This window comes from Arachis stenosperma, chromosome 6 (genome assembly GCF_014773155.1).
Source record: "Arachis stenosperma cultivar V10309 chromosome 6, arast.V10309.gnm1.PFL2, whole genome shotgun sequence".
Classification (NCBI taxonomy): domain Eukaryota; kingdom Viridiplantae; phylum Streptophyta; class Magnoliopsida; order Fabales; family Fabaceae; genus Arachis; species Arachis stenosperma.
The window spans coordinates 134,976,392-134,994,888 of NC_080382.1; the positions used below are offsets into that span (position 1 = coordinate 134,976,392).

The window sequence follows — 18,497 nt, forward strand, 5'->3', positions numbered from 1 at the left end:
TACAAAACACAACACAAAAAAACCATACAAGAAAAGGACAAAAAACTCAGTCTTGATTAGATATTTTGTGATTAGTACTGGTTTGAGTGTCAGAATCTTTTTTGTAAGTCTTACGTCCGAATCAAGTTTACGAAGAAATAGAAAGACAAGATAGCATCTCCCGGTGTTGACGAACTATACCTCGAAGCACGGTTCTGACCGGAACAACACTATTACTAAAAAATCACATTTTAATTTTATCAAGTTTTATTCACAAAAATTTTCAGAAAAAATTAAAACTACAAATCAAAGATACCCTAATTCCAATTCTACATTAAAAAATGTCGGGCAAGTTTGGAGTTTAAACTAAACTAAATTTTATAACATTTGGAGTTTATACTTTATAGAGTTATACCCGCCCGTCAATTCCGCCGAGGAAGCGAGAAAGAAATTCGCTATTTCTCACTCCTCGGACTGCTAAACTAGAAGACAACCAAATGAACCACTACAAAATAGTAAATTACCAAATTGGGGGACCCAACTTGACTTGGCATTCCTAACTCTAGTAGCTTACCAACTTCGCAACCAATAATATATATCCAAAATCATTGCCCGTGCTAACCAGTAACGACAACAAAATTTTAAATCAATGAAAAATTACACCGAAGAATCTCACTCTGTAATAATTGATGTGGAAGCATGTCCTCTATTTGGTGTAGAAGAACCCTCTGACCTAGATTCCGAGGACGGTCTATTCCCACTATGTAATCGAATTTCCTCCACCACTTTCACCACTTCCACCATTGTTGGTCTCTTATCTGGAACCCTAGCAACACATGCCAATCCCAATTGTAGCATCTCAACCATTTCCTCCTCTATGTTAGGGTACTTTAGTAATTCCACATCAAAGACTTCTGCAGTCCACTCCTCTCTAACAACAGAGTTCACCCACCTAACTAAGTGGACTACTTCCTCTCCTCCAGTGGCGTGCATTGGAGACCTTCTTGTTAGGAGCTCTAGAAGGAGGACGCCGAAACTGTAGACATCGGCTGCAACCGTCGCCTTCCGCGTGTCGGTTACTTCTGGTGCACGGTATCCTGCTGCCCTTAATGCTGCTGGTGGTATTGGGCTAATTAATGTGGCGAGGCCGGTGTCCGATATACAACCATATCCTTGGGAGTTGAGGAAGATATTTGAGGACTTAATGTTACCGTGGATTAGTTTCCCTCCGTTTTGAGCATGGATATGAGTTATGCCTCTTGCTGTGCCCATCGCAATCCTTAGCCGACTTTCCCAATCTAACAAAACTCTGCCTTCCCCTCTTTTGCCTACACATAACAATCACTCACTAGATACATTCGTTTTTCAATGAATTCAACTTAAAAGAGGGAAATGAATTTGGAAAAATATGCAAATAACTTAAAACATACCATGTAACATTGAAGAAACACTGCCCTGTTCATAATAATCATATACCATAAGTTTCTCCTCCTTTGAGTAATAATATGCTCTTAGAGCAGCCACGTTGTCATGCCTAATTCTCCCCACCAGCTCCATCTGCTGTTCGAACTCGCGTTTTCCGACAGTTACCTCTTTCAACCTCTTCACTGCCACCGTCGTTGCATCCTCTATTGCAGCCTTATACACAGTTCCAAATGTGCCCTTTCCAAGAACCTCGGCTGAAGCTCTCAACAAGTCCTCCAGGTCAAATGCAAGATTGCAGCCTTCAAAGAAGATTATTTTGTTCCTGTCTCTGCTCAAAGAAGCTTCTGTCTTCGACGAGAATTCTGTTTTATGGGACTTCATAACTGACTGTCCACCTCCACCACCACTACCTTTCTTATAACAGAACACAATTGCGAAACTGGTGATGGCTGCAAATCCCACCAGACTAACAGCTATTATGATACCAAGCAATGCAGGTTCACTGAGCCTTTTGTTTTTCCTTGTTGGGTGAGAATTATTCGGTTGTTGAAGAGGAGAATTAGCAGATGCATATTCAGAGGTGTGATTAAGAGTAAGATCAAGATTAAGCTTGTTACCGGAAAAGACCCAACTTGGAAATCTCTGAAGGGATTTGGGCACAATTCCACTAAGGTTATTGTTGGCCAAATTCAGCTCTTTCAAGCTAGGAGCATTGAGGTCAGGAATTTCACCCGAAAGAGAGTTGTTGGACAAATCTAAAGAATTGAGATGAGTCAACTTTGAAATTGAGGAAGGGATGCTTCCAATGAAAGAATTGTTGGAAAAATCTGCTATAGTAAGATTTTTCCAAACTGAAAAATCCAATGGCAATGGACCAGTTATGCTATTTGATTCAAGATTCAGAGTCTGAAGCGCCGAGAGGCGACTGAGAGTGTTGGATGGTATGGGACCAATTAATCCAGCTCGCGGTAGCCTGAGGCCGACGACTCGTGATTGCTGAGAGTCACAGGTAACTCCTGTCCAGCTCTTGCATAGAGAAGTCTTGTAACCCCAATTGAGATGCTTTGAGTGATCAATTTTGTGAAAGAAATCAAGCAAAGCTTGTTCATCTTCCAATGGTTCAGCCTCAGCACCAATGAACATTGCTCCAATGATCATGAAAGCAAATATGAAGAGGCTCAGCTTCATGCTCATTTTCTGGCTTCAAAAGATGGAAAAGGAAAACACCAACACTTAGATGGAAGCTTGTGTAAAGTAAAGATTCTTCACACTTGTTTTTCAATGCAGAGAGCAGAGCAATGATTTGAAAAATTAATCAGTAGCAATGATGTTTCTACAAAGCAGTAAAAAGGACAATTGAGAGGGAAAAAAAAAAAAGAGAAAAGATTGTTAATTTCTTTTTGCATTTGGACCGAAAAGGCTAAAACTATATATTATACAATTATAAGATCAAAGTATCTTTTGGGGTCAAAATAAGCAGCCACTGATTGAGAAGGAAATTCACCTTATTAGCCCCTTTTTCTGGTCACCTACTGCGTTTGATTCCCTAAAAAGTTAGAAACAGAAAAAAGACGTGAACCAAAACATAGAAACTAAATAGTTGATTCATCACTTTTGTTGAAATAGTTAGTAACATTGTTGAAACAAGAACCGTGGACAGCAGACAAAAAAAGATATAAATTTTGTTGAAATTAGAAAATAATTTAACCTTTCAATTTTCATGTGGATCAAAACTTTTATTACTATAATTGTTTGTAAAAACGTCCAATTTAACACTGATATCAAGAAAAGTAAAACTCACAAGTCAGAAACAAACTCTTTGATTCCAAAATCCAGCAAAGCTTGTTGATGTATACAGAGTCAGTAGCAATGGCCTACACAAACAAGAATATGCATGAAATTCAAGAAAACCAAAAAGAAAAAGATACGAAGTTGGGTTATATATATATACCAATAAAAGGAGTAGGCCATAATCTGATAAGAAAGAAATGAAAAACAACAAAGTAGGGGCCGTGCAATATATGATGGTGTGGATTGAGTATAGTTTGGAAGATAATGTGATGTGTGCTCGCGGGAACAAAAGTAATTCACATCACATGCAATGGAATCTGCACAAAACTCATTTGCAAATATTTGAAGGTCGTATGTATTATTTTACGCCGCAAGTCCGCACCAACAGAACGGGGCATGTGATTTATATACACCACTTCAACTCATATCATACATATTAAATACTTATTCAACTGTTAAATAAGGTACCAAATATTAGAAGCTAATCATAATTCAAATGATATAGTCTCTTCATACTTATTTAAAAGTTACGAATTTAAGTCTCACTATTAACTTTAAAAAAAATACCAAATATTAGAGATATAATTATTTTATGTGTTTTTGTTTATCAATTTAAATTAAAAAAAAAAGTAAATTTCATAATGCCAAACATTCTCAAAAAAATTTGAAATATTTTTATCCTTACATATTTAAATATTTTATTAAAAGAATGTACAAATAATATATATATATATATATATACATAATTACTAATTTAGCAACTATTTTTTTTAGATTTATAAAACTCCTTTTATAATTCTATCTTAATGCACTATTAGGATTTAATTTTAATATTATATAAAAATTCAATTACATATTATCACACCATAAAATTATTTATTTTTATTTTACTACATAAATGATCATTTAAGATAACAAATTTGATTGAATAAAGTTTTTAATAAAAGGACTTTACTATTAATGCATTAATATAATTTGTAACTATCATCAATATAAATATATTTTATTGAAAAGTTTAATTATGCATTATTATATCAATAAAATAATTATTTTTTGAGTTTAATTTTGATGAACTCACAATTATTTAATCAAATTTAGAATATGACTTTTTAAATAATAAATTTAAAAATAAATTATTTTTAATGACATAATAATACACGTAAATGTATATATATAAAAAAATTACTCTTATCAGTATATAGAAACTAAATTGGTACCTAATGAATAAATTATTATAGAAAAGAATAAATTTGATGAAATGACTCCATAAAAATTTCTTTTATTTCCTTTTTCTTCAGCACACCCAAATCAAACTCTCACAGTGAAGTAATGCTGAATGGTGAAAAAAACCAAACAGGGCTTAAGGATCAATTACAGTGGCATTAAAGAAAAAATGGCATACCTAGTGAGTGTAACTGATCTTAGGCGACCCAAGCTCTTCGTGTGCTTGGTAACTGATAATGTGTCAAGTTTTCTGTGGATTTGTGTGTTGAAGCTTGAAAGGTTAGTGGGGAACAATGAAAACTGAATAATGAAAGAGAAAAGTGAAAGTAGAGAGTAGAGAGACAGAGGACAGGGAGTAATAATAACATCATGGGCTTTGTCTCTCCAGCTCCCTCATCTTCTGCCCTCATATTCCCACACTCATCTTTACACATTTCTTTTAAGTTTCATAGAATCACATGCTCTTTATTGTCTTTTTTTTTTTTTTTTGTAACAGTATTTATTGTCTATGCCTAAATGGTCAAAATGATTTGAAACTTAAAAGATTATATTTACATCAATTTAATTTTTGAAAGATTAAATATTTTAAATTAGTTTTTAAAAATAAATAGTAAAATAAATTGGAATTTTCGCTACTTAGATGATAGGTGAAACTCAGATGCAGTCGATTTCACCTGAAGTTGATAGTTGAGAACCGTTAAATGAAAATTCAGTCAAATCATCTAACGGCTTTCAGTTATCAACTTCACGAAAAATTGACTGCACTTGAGTTTCCACCTTAGATGATAATATATTATAAAAAAGTTTTATGTAATATTTTATCATTTAATTAATAAAAGGACTATTATGACTAACATAAGATTATTGTATCTTTTTAAAATTAATTTGAAATGTTTAATATTTTGATATATAACCAAATTTGATTCATTTATAATCTTTCAAGAATTATTTTAATCATTAACCAACACTTTATTTTTTAAATTTTGTTTCGATAAATAATTAGTGTTAAATATTTAAGTAATTATTTTTTTTATAAATAATTTTATCAACTAAAAAAGAAATAATAAGTTAAAAAAATAAAGTATTAATATTTACAATGATGGTATGATATTATATATACAAGTGTTTTTGTAACTAAATTTATTTAAATGGGCATAACTCCAGTTAAAAAAACACACACATGCGTCAATGCTTCTCCATTTTTGCGCTTCTTCGTCATAAAAAAAATGTTAGAGAGCATATAAACTTATTAGTATAGCACCAAAAATTTTGTATATAGCATAAATTTTAAAATTTTTGTATATAACATATATATTTTTTATTGTGAAAATATTTTGTTGATTGGATGAGTCAATATTCTAGATATATGATCCTTTAAAAATTTATGTTTTGTGCACTAAAATTTTGTATTATGCACTAAAAATTGTGTTGTACACCCAAATTTATGTATTGTATGTATTTTGTTAGTTGAGTATCAATGTTCTAAATATGTTGTTTTTAAAAAATTTTGTGCTATATATTAAAATTGGAAAAAAATGAAGACGACGAGAACGATGATGATAATAATAAAAGAGGATGAGAAGAAAAAAGTTAAGAAAGAAAAAAAATTGAAAAACAACAATAAAATAGCAGTGGTAGCAACAACGATGACAGAAAAAAAAAGAAGACAATAATGATGATGATAACAAAAAAAAAGCAATAAAAAAAACAACAGCACCCAACGTATATACGAAGAAGAAGAAATATGGGATAATTTAGTTAAAAACTTATTTTAAAAAAAAACACTTGGGCACCTAATTTTATTATAATATTTATTAGCTTTCAATTAATCCATTTTCTCTCACATACCTTCCTTTGTTCGTATAGTATAGATCTTTCTTTCGTAATCAATTTAATTTATCCAAAATTAAAATACGTTAATTATTACTATAATTTAAGTGTTAATTATCATACTTCTCATAATCTCTTTTTAAAAACCAAAAAGATTTGTGCTAAAATAATCCATGCTTAAAAAAACAAAAGATCTTCGACACATGATAAATTTTGAGTATACTTTTGCATTTTCCTAATTAAATCCATTCACATTAGGATTACTCGTTAATAGTTGATTAAATTTAATAAATTTAACCTTCAAATAAAAAGTTCTATTCCTCGAAGTATAATATCATTTACTTTACGTTCATCTAATAACACTACAACAAATCCTTAAGATAACGACAGTTATTTTCTGGCGGTTTTGTAAATGTGCCGCGAAAAGACAAATTGCGGCACATATAGCGGCGGTTAAAGGTTGGGGCTGCAATCAGGAAGACATTTAGTGGCGGTTTTGCTAAAACCGCCGCTATATTGCTGTAAGGTTAACATTTCGCGGCGGTTTTCTTCAAACCGCCGCTATATTGCCGGTCAGGTTTGTATTTCGTGGCTTCTTTTCGAAAACCGCCGCGATATGTCCGCCGGTGACTTCTTGTTAGGCATTTTGCGGCGGTTACTTTTAAACGGCCGCAAAATGCGTATTACCACATATTGCAATGTTTTCTTTAGTAATAATCATTTGGGTATAATCTAGTTAAGTAAATACTACTATCTTAAACTATATATGTTTAAATCATTGTTACTTAAACTTGTAACACTTTTTCTACATTCGTTTTACATAAATAAAAATTTCACAAGTTAAATAAGCTATATATGTTAACTCATATGAACAAATTTACCAATAAGATTTTTTTGTTTACTTTATTGGCATTTAAATTTGCATTCAAATATGAATGTAAAAGAAGAAAATAAAATCATATTCTGGACTAATTAAAAATCAAACATTTTTTAAAAATAATAATTATATATATCTTCTATAAAATATTAAAAATAATAATTAAAAATATTTTCTACAAGTCATTAAAAATTCAAAACGTTATAATTTTACAAAAATTATAATTTTAAATTATAATTTTTTTTATTTTAATGATTTGTTGGGCATTTATTAAAATAAAAAATTTTAATTTTTTTTAAATAACAATCTTAGCTTGTATTCTTAGATATAAGAATTCATAATAACTAAATTTAAAATAAAATAATGTTTTATCAAAATTAAATACTAAATAGAATAAAAATATTTTTATATGAAAACCAATCAATTATCTACATATTATTATGGTTAATAGATTCAATAATGCTAACTGACCAACAAAATATAATATTTTTGACAAATATTTTACTAATTTTAAATATTAAAGACTAAATTCTAAATCTTAATAAATATTTTTAGAAAATATTTTATTTTTAATAATTTATAAAAAATATTTATAATTATTGTTTTTTTTATTTATGATTGAATATACTCTTTATTGAATTTATTATGGATATTATTAGATGTACTCTTTATTGTACTCTTTATATATGCTTGGATCATATATAAATAGACGTAAATTAATTCGATCTACTATGGTCCAAAATTAATTCGAAGCAGACTCATTCGAATTACTAGGGACGACCTAGCGTGCATAATTCGAATCACCCTGGTTCGAACTACCATAAGACTACATGCAAGCATAATTCAAATTGGACAAATTCCAATTACAAGCATTACTACTAATTCGAATAGGACTAATTCAAAGTAGTGTTTGTTTGTCTAATTCAAATGAGACTGATTCGAATTACATAAGAATATGCTTTTGGGAGATTCTGGTAATGTTTTTTAATTTGGTAGAATTGTGTAATTTAATCCTCTATTTGATTTAATTGTGAATTTTACCCAATATATAAGGTGCCTATAATAACAATGATCAGATATATAAAGTATACAACAAAAATCTGTGTGGCAATTAAATGTGTTCACATGATATATATAATTATTAGCGCTATATACATCGAAGAGACATTTGGCTTGGTGGTAACATGACATTGGTGGTAATATATTCTACAGTGATCCACACGTTGTGGGTCTAATGGTGGAAGCGCGGGTTTAACGATTGAGTCGGACAGTCGGTCCGATTCTAATAACCATGAACGGAAATACTAAAATTTGGCGGCGGTTTAGAACCGCCGCAAAACAAATGTTGTTTCCGTTTATTTGTTATTTAGCGGCGGTTGCAAACCGCCGCAAAATTGATAGATATTTAGCGGCGGTTATTCCAGCGGTTGACTAAAACCGCCGCTATCCGTTTTGCCGCGCCCTATCTTCCGGCGTTTCATAAAACCGCCGCGAAATGTGTCGCGGCGGTTCAAAACCGCCGCTAAACGGCTCCAGGAACCGCCGCTAAATGGCGTTTTTGTTGTAGTGTAATGCATTCGATATAGTTATTTCGTAACTTTATTTTCTTTTTCTATGATTTTGTTTTACTATTTCCACTACTATAACATTATACGCAGTATTATTACTCTTATTCTTATCGGGATAAATTTGACCCCTCTCTATATTTTTGCCTAAATATATTAAATATTTTAAGAAATGAATAATTTTTTTTACTAGTAAAATTAAAAAAAAAAGACAGAAAAAATAATTTCATTATATTTCTGACCAAGAACAGGACCTATCACAATATTATTATTTTTTTTTGGACGATAGCTTTTAAAAAAAATTATCCATCTGTTTTTAATCTCCGGTGAAATACAATGGGGGACGGGGATTCGAAGTCCTTTGGTAAAACAAGAACGTTGAAGACTACAAGTCGAAGCTAAGTTAGATTATTAGATCACTTCATTATTAGTTTAATTAACTCGGTTAAATCGGTCAATTTAATCATAATTAAATAATTATAGAAATTTTTTATTTTTCTCATAATAAAATTTTTTAATTATATATTTATATTTAAATTAATTATTATTTTTATATTTTAATAATTCATCAATAATTTATATTCGTATTATATGTTTTAAGTATTTATTGATAAACAAATTAATAAAAATCATAATATATAATAGAAAAAAAATCAGAAATGATATTGTGATTAATAAAATGATATATTTTTTAAATTTGTAGATATAATTTAATTTCATTTAATATAATATAAATTAAAAAAAAAACGTATATCAAAATACAAGTTAGTTTGGTGACTAGTGTTGCTATGCTTTCCTAAAGGGACCTGGGTTTGATCCCCCACTGCTGCCTGAGTCCGAGTCAAAAATAATTATTGAGCTCCGAATAATTGTACTTATTGGACATAATAAATAGGATTTGAATAACGCACATTATTTTTAATTCTTTTAATTTCTTAATTCATAGTAATCAAAAGTCAAAGATTAATTTTTTTATATAAAAAAAATATTAATATTTTTGTTAAAAATAGAATTATTTAATATAATTATATATAAATAAATTTTACATGTAAAATACGTATTGTAATATACGTAGAATATATATTGAATACGTATTATTATTCTAACAATACACAAAATACATATTAAATACGTGTTATTATTCTAATAATATACTATATTTTACATTTTATAATACTATAATATATTTTAAATATTAATATTCAATTAAAATATCATCTTTATTTCGATATTAAAAATAAAATCGAAAAGTCAAAATACTAAACATTACAATGCAAGGAAGGTTAGAACTTAAAAGGCAGAACAAGGCTACACGCAAAGGCTAGGTACCAGGTAATAACAGCGGTTTTTCTTCTATGTTAATTTTTAAATAGTAAATTTTGCAATTTTTTTCTTAAAAAAAGGAGAGAGGTTCGTTGACAAATTTGATTGGATTTGGCGATAAAGACAGAAATCAATATCATAAAATGATGATGTTGTTCCACCGAAAGATGCGGAATCATCGTCATTATCTTGTTAGGCAGCTTCTAGCCTGGCCTTCTACTGCTTAATCAATTTTTTTCATATTATCATGGCTGATGCCATTTAATTTATTAATCTCAAATTTTCACGAGTCCCATCAATGTTTTCTCATCCAATCAAGATGAGCAACAATAGAGTTACAATATGGTTCAGTTGGCTAAATCTACTAGCTATTACTGATATGATATGATTACGTTACAATTATAATTATTATTATTTTTTGTCTGCACAAGTGAATAAAATTAAATCAAATATATGAATATGTCGCTTATATGTATGAGTTTACTTATAGAGAATTTTGAAAAGCAACTCAATGAGGCTTAATAATTATGCTCCCATTAGTGTTAAATTTTGGGATTTAAAACGATTGTGACTTGTGAGTTGTGAGAGACTACTCATCGTCAACCTCACTGGCGAGTAACTTGTGATGTGTTAGAGAATTAATGGAACTTACAAGAATACTTTCATGCTTAGCTGAAAATACCAATTACCCATGCTATTTTAAAATAAATGTTACTTTCACTCAATATATTAAGAGTATCAAATTAACTTTTTAAAAATTTTATATTAGATACTTTAATTCTTAATAATTTTTTTTAAAAGAGTATAAGCCTTTAAAAATTATTATCGTAAGATAGATTAAATTTTTTTTTGCTTTCAATTAAATTTTTTAATAGGTGTGTCAGACAAATAAATTTTTAATAAATTTAATTATAAAACAATTAAATTCCAAAAATACACTTTTAGAAAACTTTGTCCTACAAAAATAATTTTTTAAGATTTTCAGAGAATAATTTTATTAGAGGTTAAAATGTTCGATTTAAATTTTTTTACAGATTAATTTAGATATTTATTTATAGGGTTAACTACTAATTTAATATCCAAAAAATTCAACCATTGACAAAAAAAATTTTCTAAAAGATGATATGAAAAAAAAAAACTCTTTAAATGATTTGAAAATATAATAAAAATAATCAATAATTATTATATTTTTTGTAAGTGACAAAAAAATTTGTATTTAACAAATCACTTATCTATTTTATCTAAATTTTTGTGCTAATATTTGATTAAATATTTAGAAGGTAGATACACACAAAAAATTCAGAACGAACAAAATTTAATCTCTAAATTTGTTTTAGTTTTCAAAAAAATTGATAATTCATTATTTAAAAATTCACTTGACATAAAATTACTAAATTTTATGAATAAGAAGATCTTTTTTTTAATAACGATGGCAAAAATTTGTATCAAAATCTAATCTCTAAAATATTTTTATAGAATATATATTTGATATTTTTTTTAATTTTTAAAAAATTTATTTGTCATAAATATCTTTTAAATTTTTTTATCAGTATATTTATATATTAAATATAAATTTAATTAATTTTTTTTTCTAAATGTATTATAAAAAAGAACAATTATTTTAAAACATTCAGAGTATAAAAAATCAAACGTAAAATTTTTTTAATGAAGTTTGCCATCTACTGCTCTGCACTCCTAAATGCTAAAATATATTATCCTTTTATAAGTGATAACAACCAACAAGTTAAGCAGGGAAACTTCGCGTAGAGCAACTTATATTTTATCAAAGGATGGGCAGGGTATGTCTATGTGCGAGATGTATATTAAAATTAATTATTATATATCTATATATAAAATATATATAATTTAATTTATTTTTAATATATATTTTATTTTAATAATTAAAGTGACTAATTTTAATGTGTTTTATAATTCTCTATTAGTTGAAATGGTTTCTTAAGTCAAAGAGCTTGCATGAATTAATGCATGAAATTAATTCTACGAAGTCAATATATTAATTTGAAGGACCAAGGATTGAATTCAAATGCTAATCCTCATAATTTTTTTAATAATGTTAAACAGATAATACCATAAAATTATTTTATTTAATTTAATATTTATATTTTATATTAATAATGTTATACATATAATTTTTTTTATAGTTAAATTTAACTAAGTTGATCCAAGTCTAGAAACTATTCAAAACAACAATCACATATAACACAAATAATTGTGAGAGGATTTTGTGTGCCGTTAGGATTTTTTTTTGTGGTGTGCACTAGGATTTTGATAATTTGTGAGAGATAGTGAGTGTGTTTCAATTCAATTTCAAAGACAATTCCAATATAGTCAATTGAAAATTGAATTTGTGTGTGTTCAAAATATAATGTCAATCTTACCGAGTCAAAGAGAGCGACAATCAGATTATGCTAATGATTCTGATGAGAAAGTGGTCGTGTTAGAAGAAGAAGATGTGAGATCAGGTATTGAGGATTGTTCCAGGAGTCTAATGGGGAGAATTATGGCAGATTGAGGGTTTGGAATGGAAACTATCGAAGGTACATTCACTGCTATTTGGAATTATCTAGAGAGATTCAGAATCAAAAGTCATGGAGACAATATTTATCAATTTTTCTTTGCCAATGAAACTGATCTGATTAGGGTGAAGAGGGGCTCCTCATGGCTAATAAAACAGTTTGTGATTCATCTAAGACGATGGAATCCAGAATTAAAGATTGCAGAAGATGACTACTAGAGAATACCTATGTGGATCCAGCTGTGGGATATATCTGAAATTTGTAAAACAATAGAGGCGGCAAGGAGGATAGGGGGAGAATTGGAAGCGTCCTAGATGTCAATTTCTTTGCAATAAAGGCTAGGGAAGACAGAATTATGAAAGTGAGAGTGGAGGTGGATGTTACTAAACCGCTCAAACAAACCATGAAGGTGGTTAGCCCAAATAAAAGGACATGTGTGATACAATTGAAGTACGAAAAGCTGGGAGTTTATTGCTATTTTTTTGAATTTCTAGGGCATGAAGTGCGTGCAATCAACTTATTGCATCTCCAGAAATAGAAGCATAGGCGGAATTGAAATGGAGACCTGATCTGAAAGCTGAACAGGTAGGATGGAGAGTTAGGAAGACAGAAGAAATCCAGAGCCCTAACCTGACAAGGAAAAATACAATTGCGAAACCTATCCCTGTTATCTTATTACAAGGCTTTGCTAAACTAACTGTTCAGGAAAGTAAGAGCCAAGAAGCCCCGGAAGAAAATAGGAGCAGCTCAGTTTCATCATTTGATATTTCCCTCCCTACAAGTAATTTGATTGACCAGAATAGCATTTAAATTGGTGCACCTCATAAGAATGATGGGAAGAGTAACAAGAGACAGAAGATCAAGCATCTAGCTAGAAGAGGAGGGCCGGGAGACCCAATAATCAGTGTATTAGGGAAAAAATGAAAAACAAATGCGATGAAATTGCAAGCAGATTGGAGAATTGGAGTGTTAGAGAAGGAAAGAACGTTGACGGGGGGAGGGTGCCAACCCAAATATGGCACCCCAAATGCAATGAAGATGATGATGTGGAATTGTCGGAGTTTGGGGAAACCCCTGACAATTCACAACATAAAAGGGATTGTAAGATCCCATTCCCCCGAGATGATGTTTTTATGCGAGACTAAACATCAAACCTCATATGTTAATGGTCAGTTACGTACATGTGGATTTAAAGAAACCTATTGTGTTGATGCAAATTGTATAGTTGGAGGTTTGGTGGTCGCTTGGAAAGAAGAAGTTAAGATGTTGGTGAAAGGCAGTGGGGACTTTTACATTTGATTCACAGTGGAGGACCCAGACCAGCAACGCCTCTGGGAGGTACTAGGAGTTCACCTTCATAGTGTTGATTAGATTTGCAATGGCCAGTTTAAAGTACTTCTTCCTATAATCCAGCAAGCAGGAGAAAGATGCGTGGTAGCTGGGAATTTTAATGCTATTATGATGTCCCATGAAACAAGGGAGATAAATTACCCCAAGCGATGCAGCAATTCCAAGAATTTATCAACAAGGGAATTGATAGATGCAAGATATATTGGAGATAAATATACATGGTGGAACCGAAGTTGTCAGGAGAGAGCAATTAAGGAACGACTGGATCGGGTCCTAATCTCTTCAAAACTACGAGAAGAGTATCCTATGGCTAATGTTACCCACCTTGATGACAACGGTTTAGATCATAGACCACTTTTAGTCCACACTTCTGGAGGCTCATCGGGGCAAGAGAAGGTTTCGCTTCCAGGAGAGATGGTGTAGGTTAGACGCAGTGAATAAAATTGTAAAGGAAAATTGGCAATTGAGGGTGAATGGGTCGGTAATGTTCCAATTGTTTTAGAAACTCAAATGTTGCAGGCATGAGCTGGTGAAATGGCAAGCCTCAGGGGCAGGGAATAGCAGGAGAGCTATGGAACAAATAGAAGGCAGACTAGCAAGAATGAAAGAACGGCCAAACGAGTACGAGAAGGAGGTAATACTGCAGCTGGGGGATCAATTGGCAGAGGTTTATACTGTAACACCCTACCACACTAAGCTTTACGCTTAAGTCGTAAAACAGAGATGGTGTGGCATTACGACCTCTAAAATAATATATACATATAATAACAGAAGAATTGTAATAGACTGGGAGCCTTGAAGAATAGAGGAAATAAAAATAACCGCGAAAATAAAAGCGCAACACTCAAGAAACGAGTTAACTTGCGTGCTAAGAAAACCATAACTGTTAAACATAAGATAACAGAAGTAGGAATAGAGTGCCAAGGATACAAAATAACAAGCTCCTGACTCAGCCTGCGAAGTCAAGACTGGCCGGAGAATATACACACATATATACATATATATACATATCTGAAACCCAAATGTACATAAACAAAATTCTGCCTCTCCATACACCTCTAGGAGGATAAAAAAGAATAAGTTATGTGGAGAGAAAGCTAAGTACATATATATATATATATATATATATCATAGCATAACAAAATAACCAATAACCACTCCGCTTCAAGAGTCCAGACGCCTAACGAGATGCCTCTCGACCTGCATCTGAAAATCAACAACATAGTATGGAATGAGAACCGGAGGTTCTCAGTATGGTAAAGGTGCCACACACATAATATATAAGGTCCTGGGAATGCCAGAGGCAATCCTAGAACACCGACACTCAGATTATAGAGCTTAAAGTATTAAACAGAAGCCATAAAAGGTGGTTTTCTATGAGTATCTAAGCCTAACTAGCTTAATTTTACATCTGAATCTCATGCTGCCATTCCTCCATACCTCCACCTCCATCATACATTTCACAGACATTTAAACAGATAAAGGCAAGCACAAGAAGGTTACAAATACTGCAGGTAACAAATACACATTTAACATGGCAAGTACATTTAGACACACCCAATTAAAGCACAAGCAAGTAATTCAAGTAATATGCATATGATGCATGCCTGTCCTATGGCTGATGAGGCTCATCTGTCGGTTATCCAACCAACCCGACAAGTCTGAATTGCACTTAAACTGTCCCCCGACGTGCATCCCCAAGAGTCTATGCATAGCTTTATCTCAAATAATCAATATTGCTCAATGGGGGTAACATACCCGGGAATTTATATAGTGCCCGGTCACACTTACGTCGTAGGGTCAACAGAGTATCGAGTATTCAACCTGGTACACGTGGTGGCAAGCCACGGCACTTGATCCAGGGAATCTCGTATATCAGATTATTCAAATTCATAAGCCATATAAATAATTCAATTATAATTTATCAACATCCACATCATTCTCAATCGCATGTCATTCATCATTATACGTCAATTATGTTCAATCCTTATCCTTCATTGTCACACCTCCCATTTCGTCCATCAATAGTTCCTATTCAAAATATAGTTCATTCTTTTCTAAATGAATCAAACTTAAAACATGCTCATTCTCTTAGTAAATCTAAATCAAACCATATAACTTTTGAATCTAAATCTTTTTAAATAATCATATAAACAAAATCTCTAATTTTTATAAAATTTCGGCAGCATCTCCTCTAAAACTTGGACTTTGCCACCCTTTTCGGGTCCAAACCTGCTTTCTGTTCAATCCAACATACCCTTCCTTATCATCATAACAATCACCACAATAAATCTACCTCAGATCAACAATTATACTCATACAAAATTCAAATCCAACAACCAAAATTCAACTAAGAATCATAGTTCACAAATCCTAGGCTCATAACACAAAATACCTCATTATCACAACAACCTCCACAATAATTATACCTCAAAATCAATAATTCAGTAAATCACCGATTAATCCTCAAGCACCAAACCAACCATATTCATCAACAGGATACTAAATATTAAATATACACATGCAATCCAACTTATCATATGGTCATCTAGCCTAAGTTTTCATAGAACATTATATATTAAATGCAAGAAACCTAAACCATACCTTAGCCGATTTTCACGTAACGACCAAAGTAAATTATTTAAAACCAAGGCAGTCCCTTCAAAATTTAACTAATCAGCTTCCTCCAAGTTCCAATATTCACAATTTCAAGTTCCAATTATTTATGCACAACCTAATACACATTCATAACACATATATATCCAATTTAATACTCAAAGCTCAATTTTAATGAAATTAAAATAGAATTATCGTATCCTCACCTTACCCAAGCTTCACATAAGCAAGAGTGAATGTTTTTCTCAAGCTAATTGGATCCTAAAACATCAGAAATCAAAGAAATTCAACATTCCTTTTCAAAACTTAAAAATTGAGGGAAATGAAGGCTGAATGTAAAATAACAAGTTACCTATGAAATTGTTCCGATAGAAACATAGAGCTCGACGCGGTGAACGCGTGGCCGCAAACAGTGCGACAATCGGAGCTCAGACGAAGGAGTTACGGCAAATTGAATTTACCGTAAGGGTTGGAAACGTTCTTCGTTTCTCTCTGCCCCCAAATTAGGAGAGAGGCTTGGGTTCATTAAATGATGGGTCGGTTGGGTCCACGGGCCCGGTTCAACCGGTTCGGCCCGTTCGGTTTAATTTTGGACCGATTTTTTTGAAATTAGTGTCAAAATTCTCGTTTCGATAAGCTCTATCCTAATTTGATATAATATTTGCGTTTCTAATCTTCCTTATTAAAAACTAATTTATTGACTAATTATTTACTAATGTAACCGGAGTTTACATATACTATGGAAGAAAGGTTCTGGAAGGAGAAATCAAGGGTGAATTGGCTGCAATGGGGGTGACCAGAATACTAGGTTCTTTCATTCTAAACATCAAGAAAGGACTCGAAGGAATAAAATCTGGAAGCTAGAAGACGAGGACGGACAGTGGTGTACTACCCTCGAGACTATTGGAGAGAGAGCACAGAGATACTTTGAGGATCTGTTTTCAACTAGTTCTCCTAGTGATCCAACAAAAGCTTTAGGCGAAATAAGTAGAAAGATCTCAGCTGAAACTAACAGGGGACTAACAAGGCCAGTCAGTGAGGAGGAGATTAAGAAAGCTATATTCTCCATTAATGCTGCACCAGCTCCAGGAGATGACGGATTCACCGCTAAATTTTATCAGCACTATTGAAGTATCATTAAAGGAGATGTATGTCGTGCAGTTAAAAGCTTTTTTGGAGGTAACAGAATCCTAAAAAGTTTTAATCATACCCAAATTTGTTTGATACCAAAAGTGCCTAATGCTACGATGATGTCTCAAATTAGACCTATAAGTCTAAGCACAGTTTTCTACAAGATTATTTCTAAAATTCTTGTTCATAGAATGCAAGCACTTATGAGCAGAATTATTAGTGATAATCAAAGTGCTTTCATTCGGGGTAGACTGATTAGTGATAATATTCTGGTGGCGCATGAATGTATTCATTTCCTGAAAAATAAAACCTATGGTGATATTGACTTAGCTCTAAAACTCTATATGAGCAAGGCCTATGATCGTGTTGAGTGGAGTTTTGTATGGTTTGTTATGAAAAAATTGGGTTTCTGTAATAGATGGATAGAGTGGATGAAGGAGTGCGTGTCAACTATTTCTTATTCTGTTATTGTGGATGGCTCACCATTTGGTTTTTTCAAGCCAACAAGAGGGCTCCGGCAAGGAGATCCCTTCTCTCCATACCTATTTTTAGTTTGCGCCGAGGGACTTTTCTTTCTGCTCCACAAAGGAGAACAGAATAACCTGGTTCAAGGACTGTGGTTGAACAGGAGATGCCCATCCATCAACCACCTATTATTCACAGACGATTCTATCTTATTTTGCAAGTCAAACCAGCAAAGTTGCATTCATTTACAAGCCATTCTAGAACTGTACAGTAGTCTAAGTGGCCAAGAAGTCAATTTGAATAAATCAGCGGTGTTTTTTTAGCAAGAATACACAATATGAGGTAAGAAGCGAGTTGGCGGTTCTACTTGGAGTTCCTAATGTG

At 31.7% G+C, this 18,497-nt stretch overlaps 1 protein-coding gene across 2 annotated transcripts; it reads right to left on the reverse strand.

The window, feature by feature from the left end:
• Positions 1-301: 301 nt before the first annotated feature.
• On the reverse strand, positions 302-3,580 carry LOC130932452 (probable inactive receptor kinase At4g23740). 2 transcript variants are annotated; one of them, XM_057861780.1, is made up of 5 exons: positions 3,356-3,580; positions 3,206-3,278; positions 2,909-2,950; positions 1,410-2,601; positions 302-1,307 (listed from the first exon to the last, which is right to left on the reverse strand). In XM_057861780.1, exons 4-5 carry the CDS (start codon positions 2,596-2,598, stop codon positions 652-654), a joined length of 1,845 nt encoding a protein of 614 aa, XP_057717763.1. In that variant the 5' UTR covers positions 2,599-2,601; positions 2,909-2,950; positions 3,206-3,278; positions 3,356-3,580; the 3' UTR covers positions 302-651. The 2 variants fall into 2 exon arrangements, with proteins under 2 accessions (XP_057717763.1, XP_057717762.1); XM_057861779.1 differs by having other exon boundaries at positions 1,410-2,605.
• Between the last annotated feature and the right edge of the window lie 14,917 nt (positions 3,581-18,497).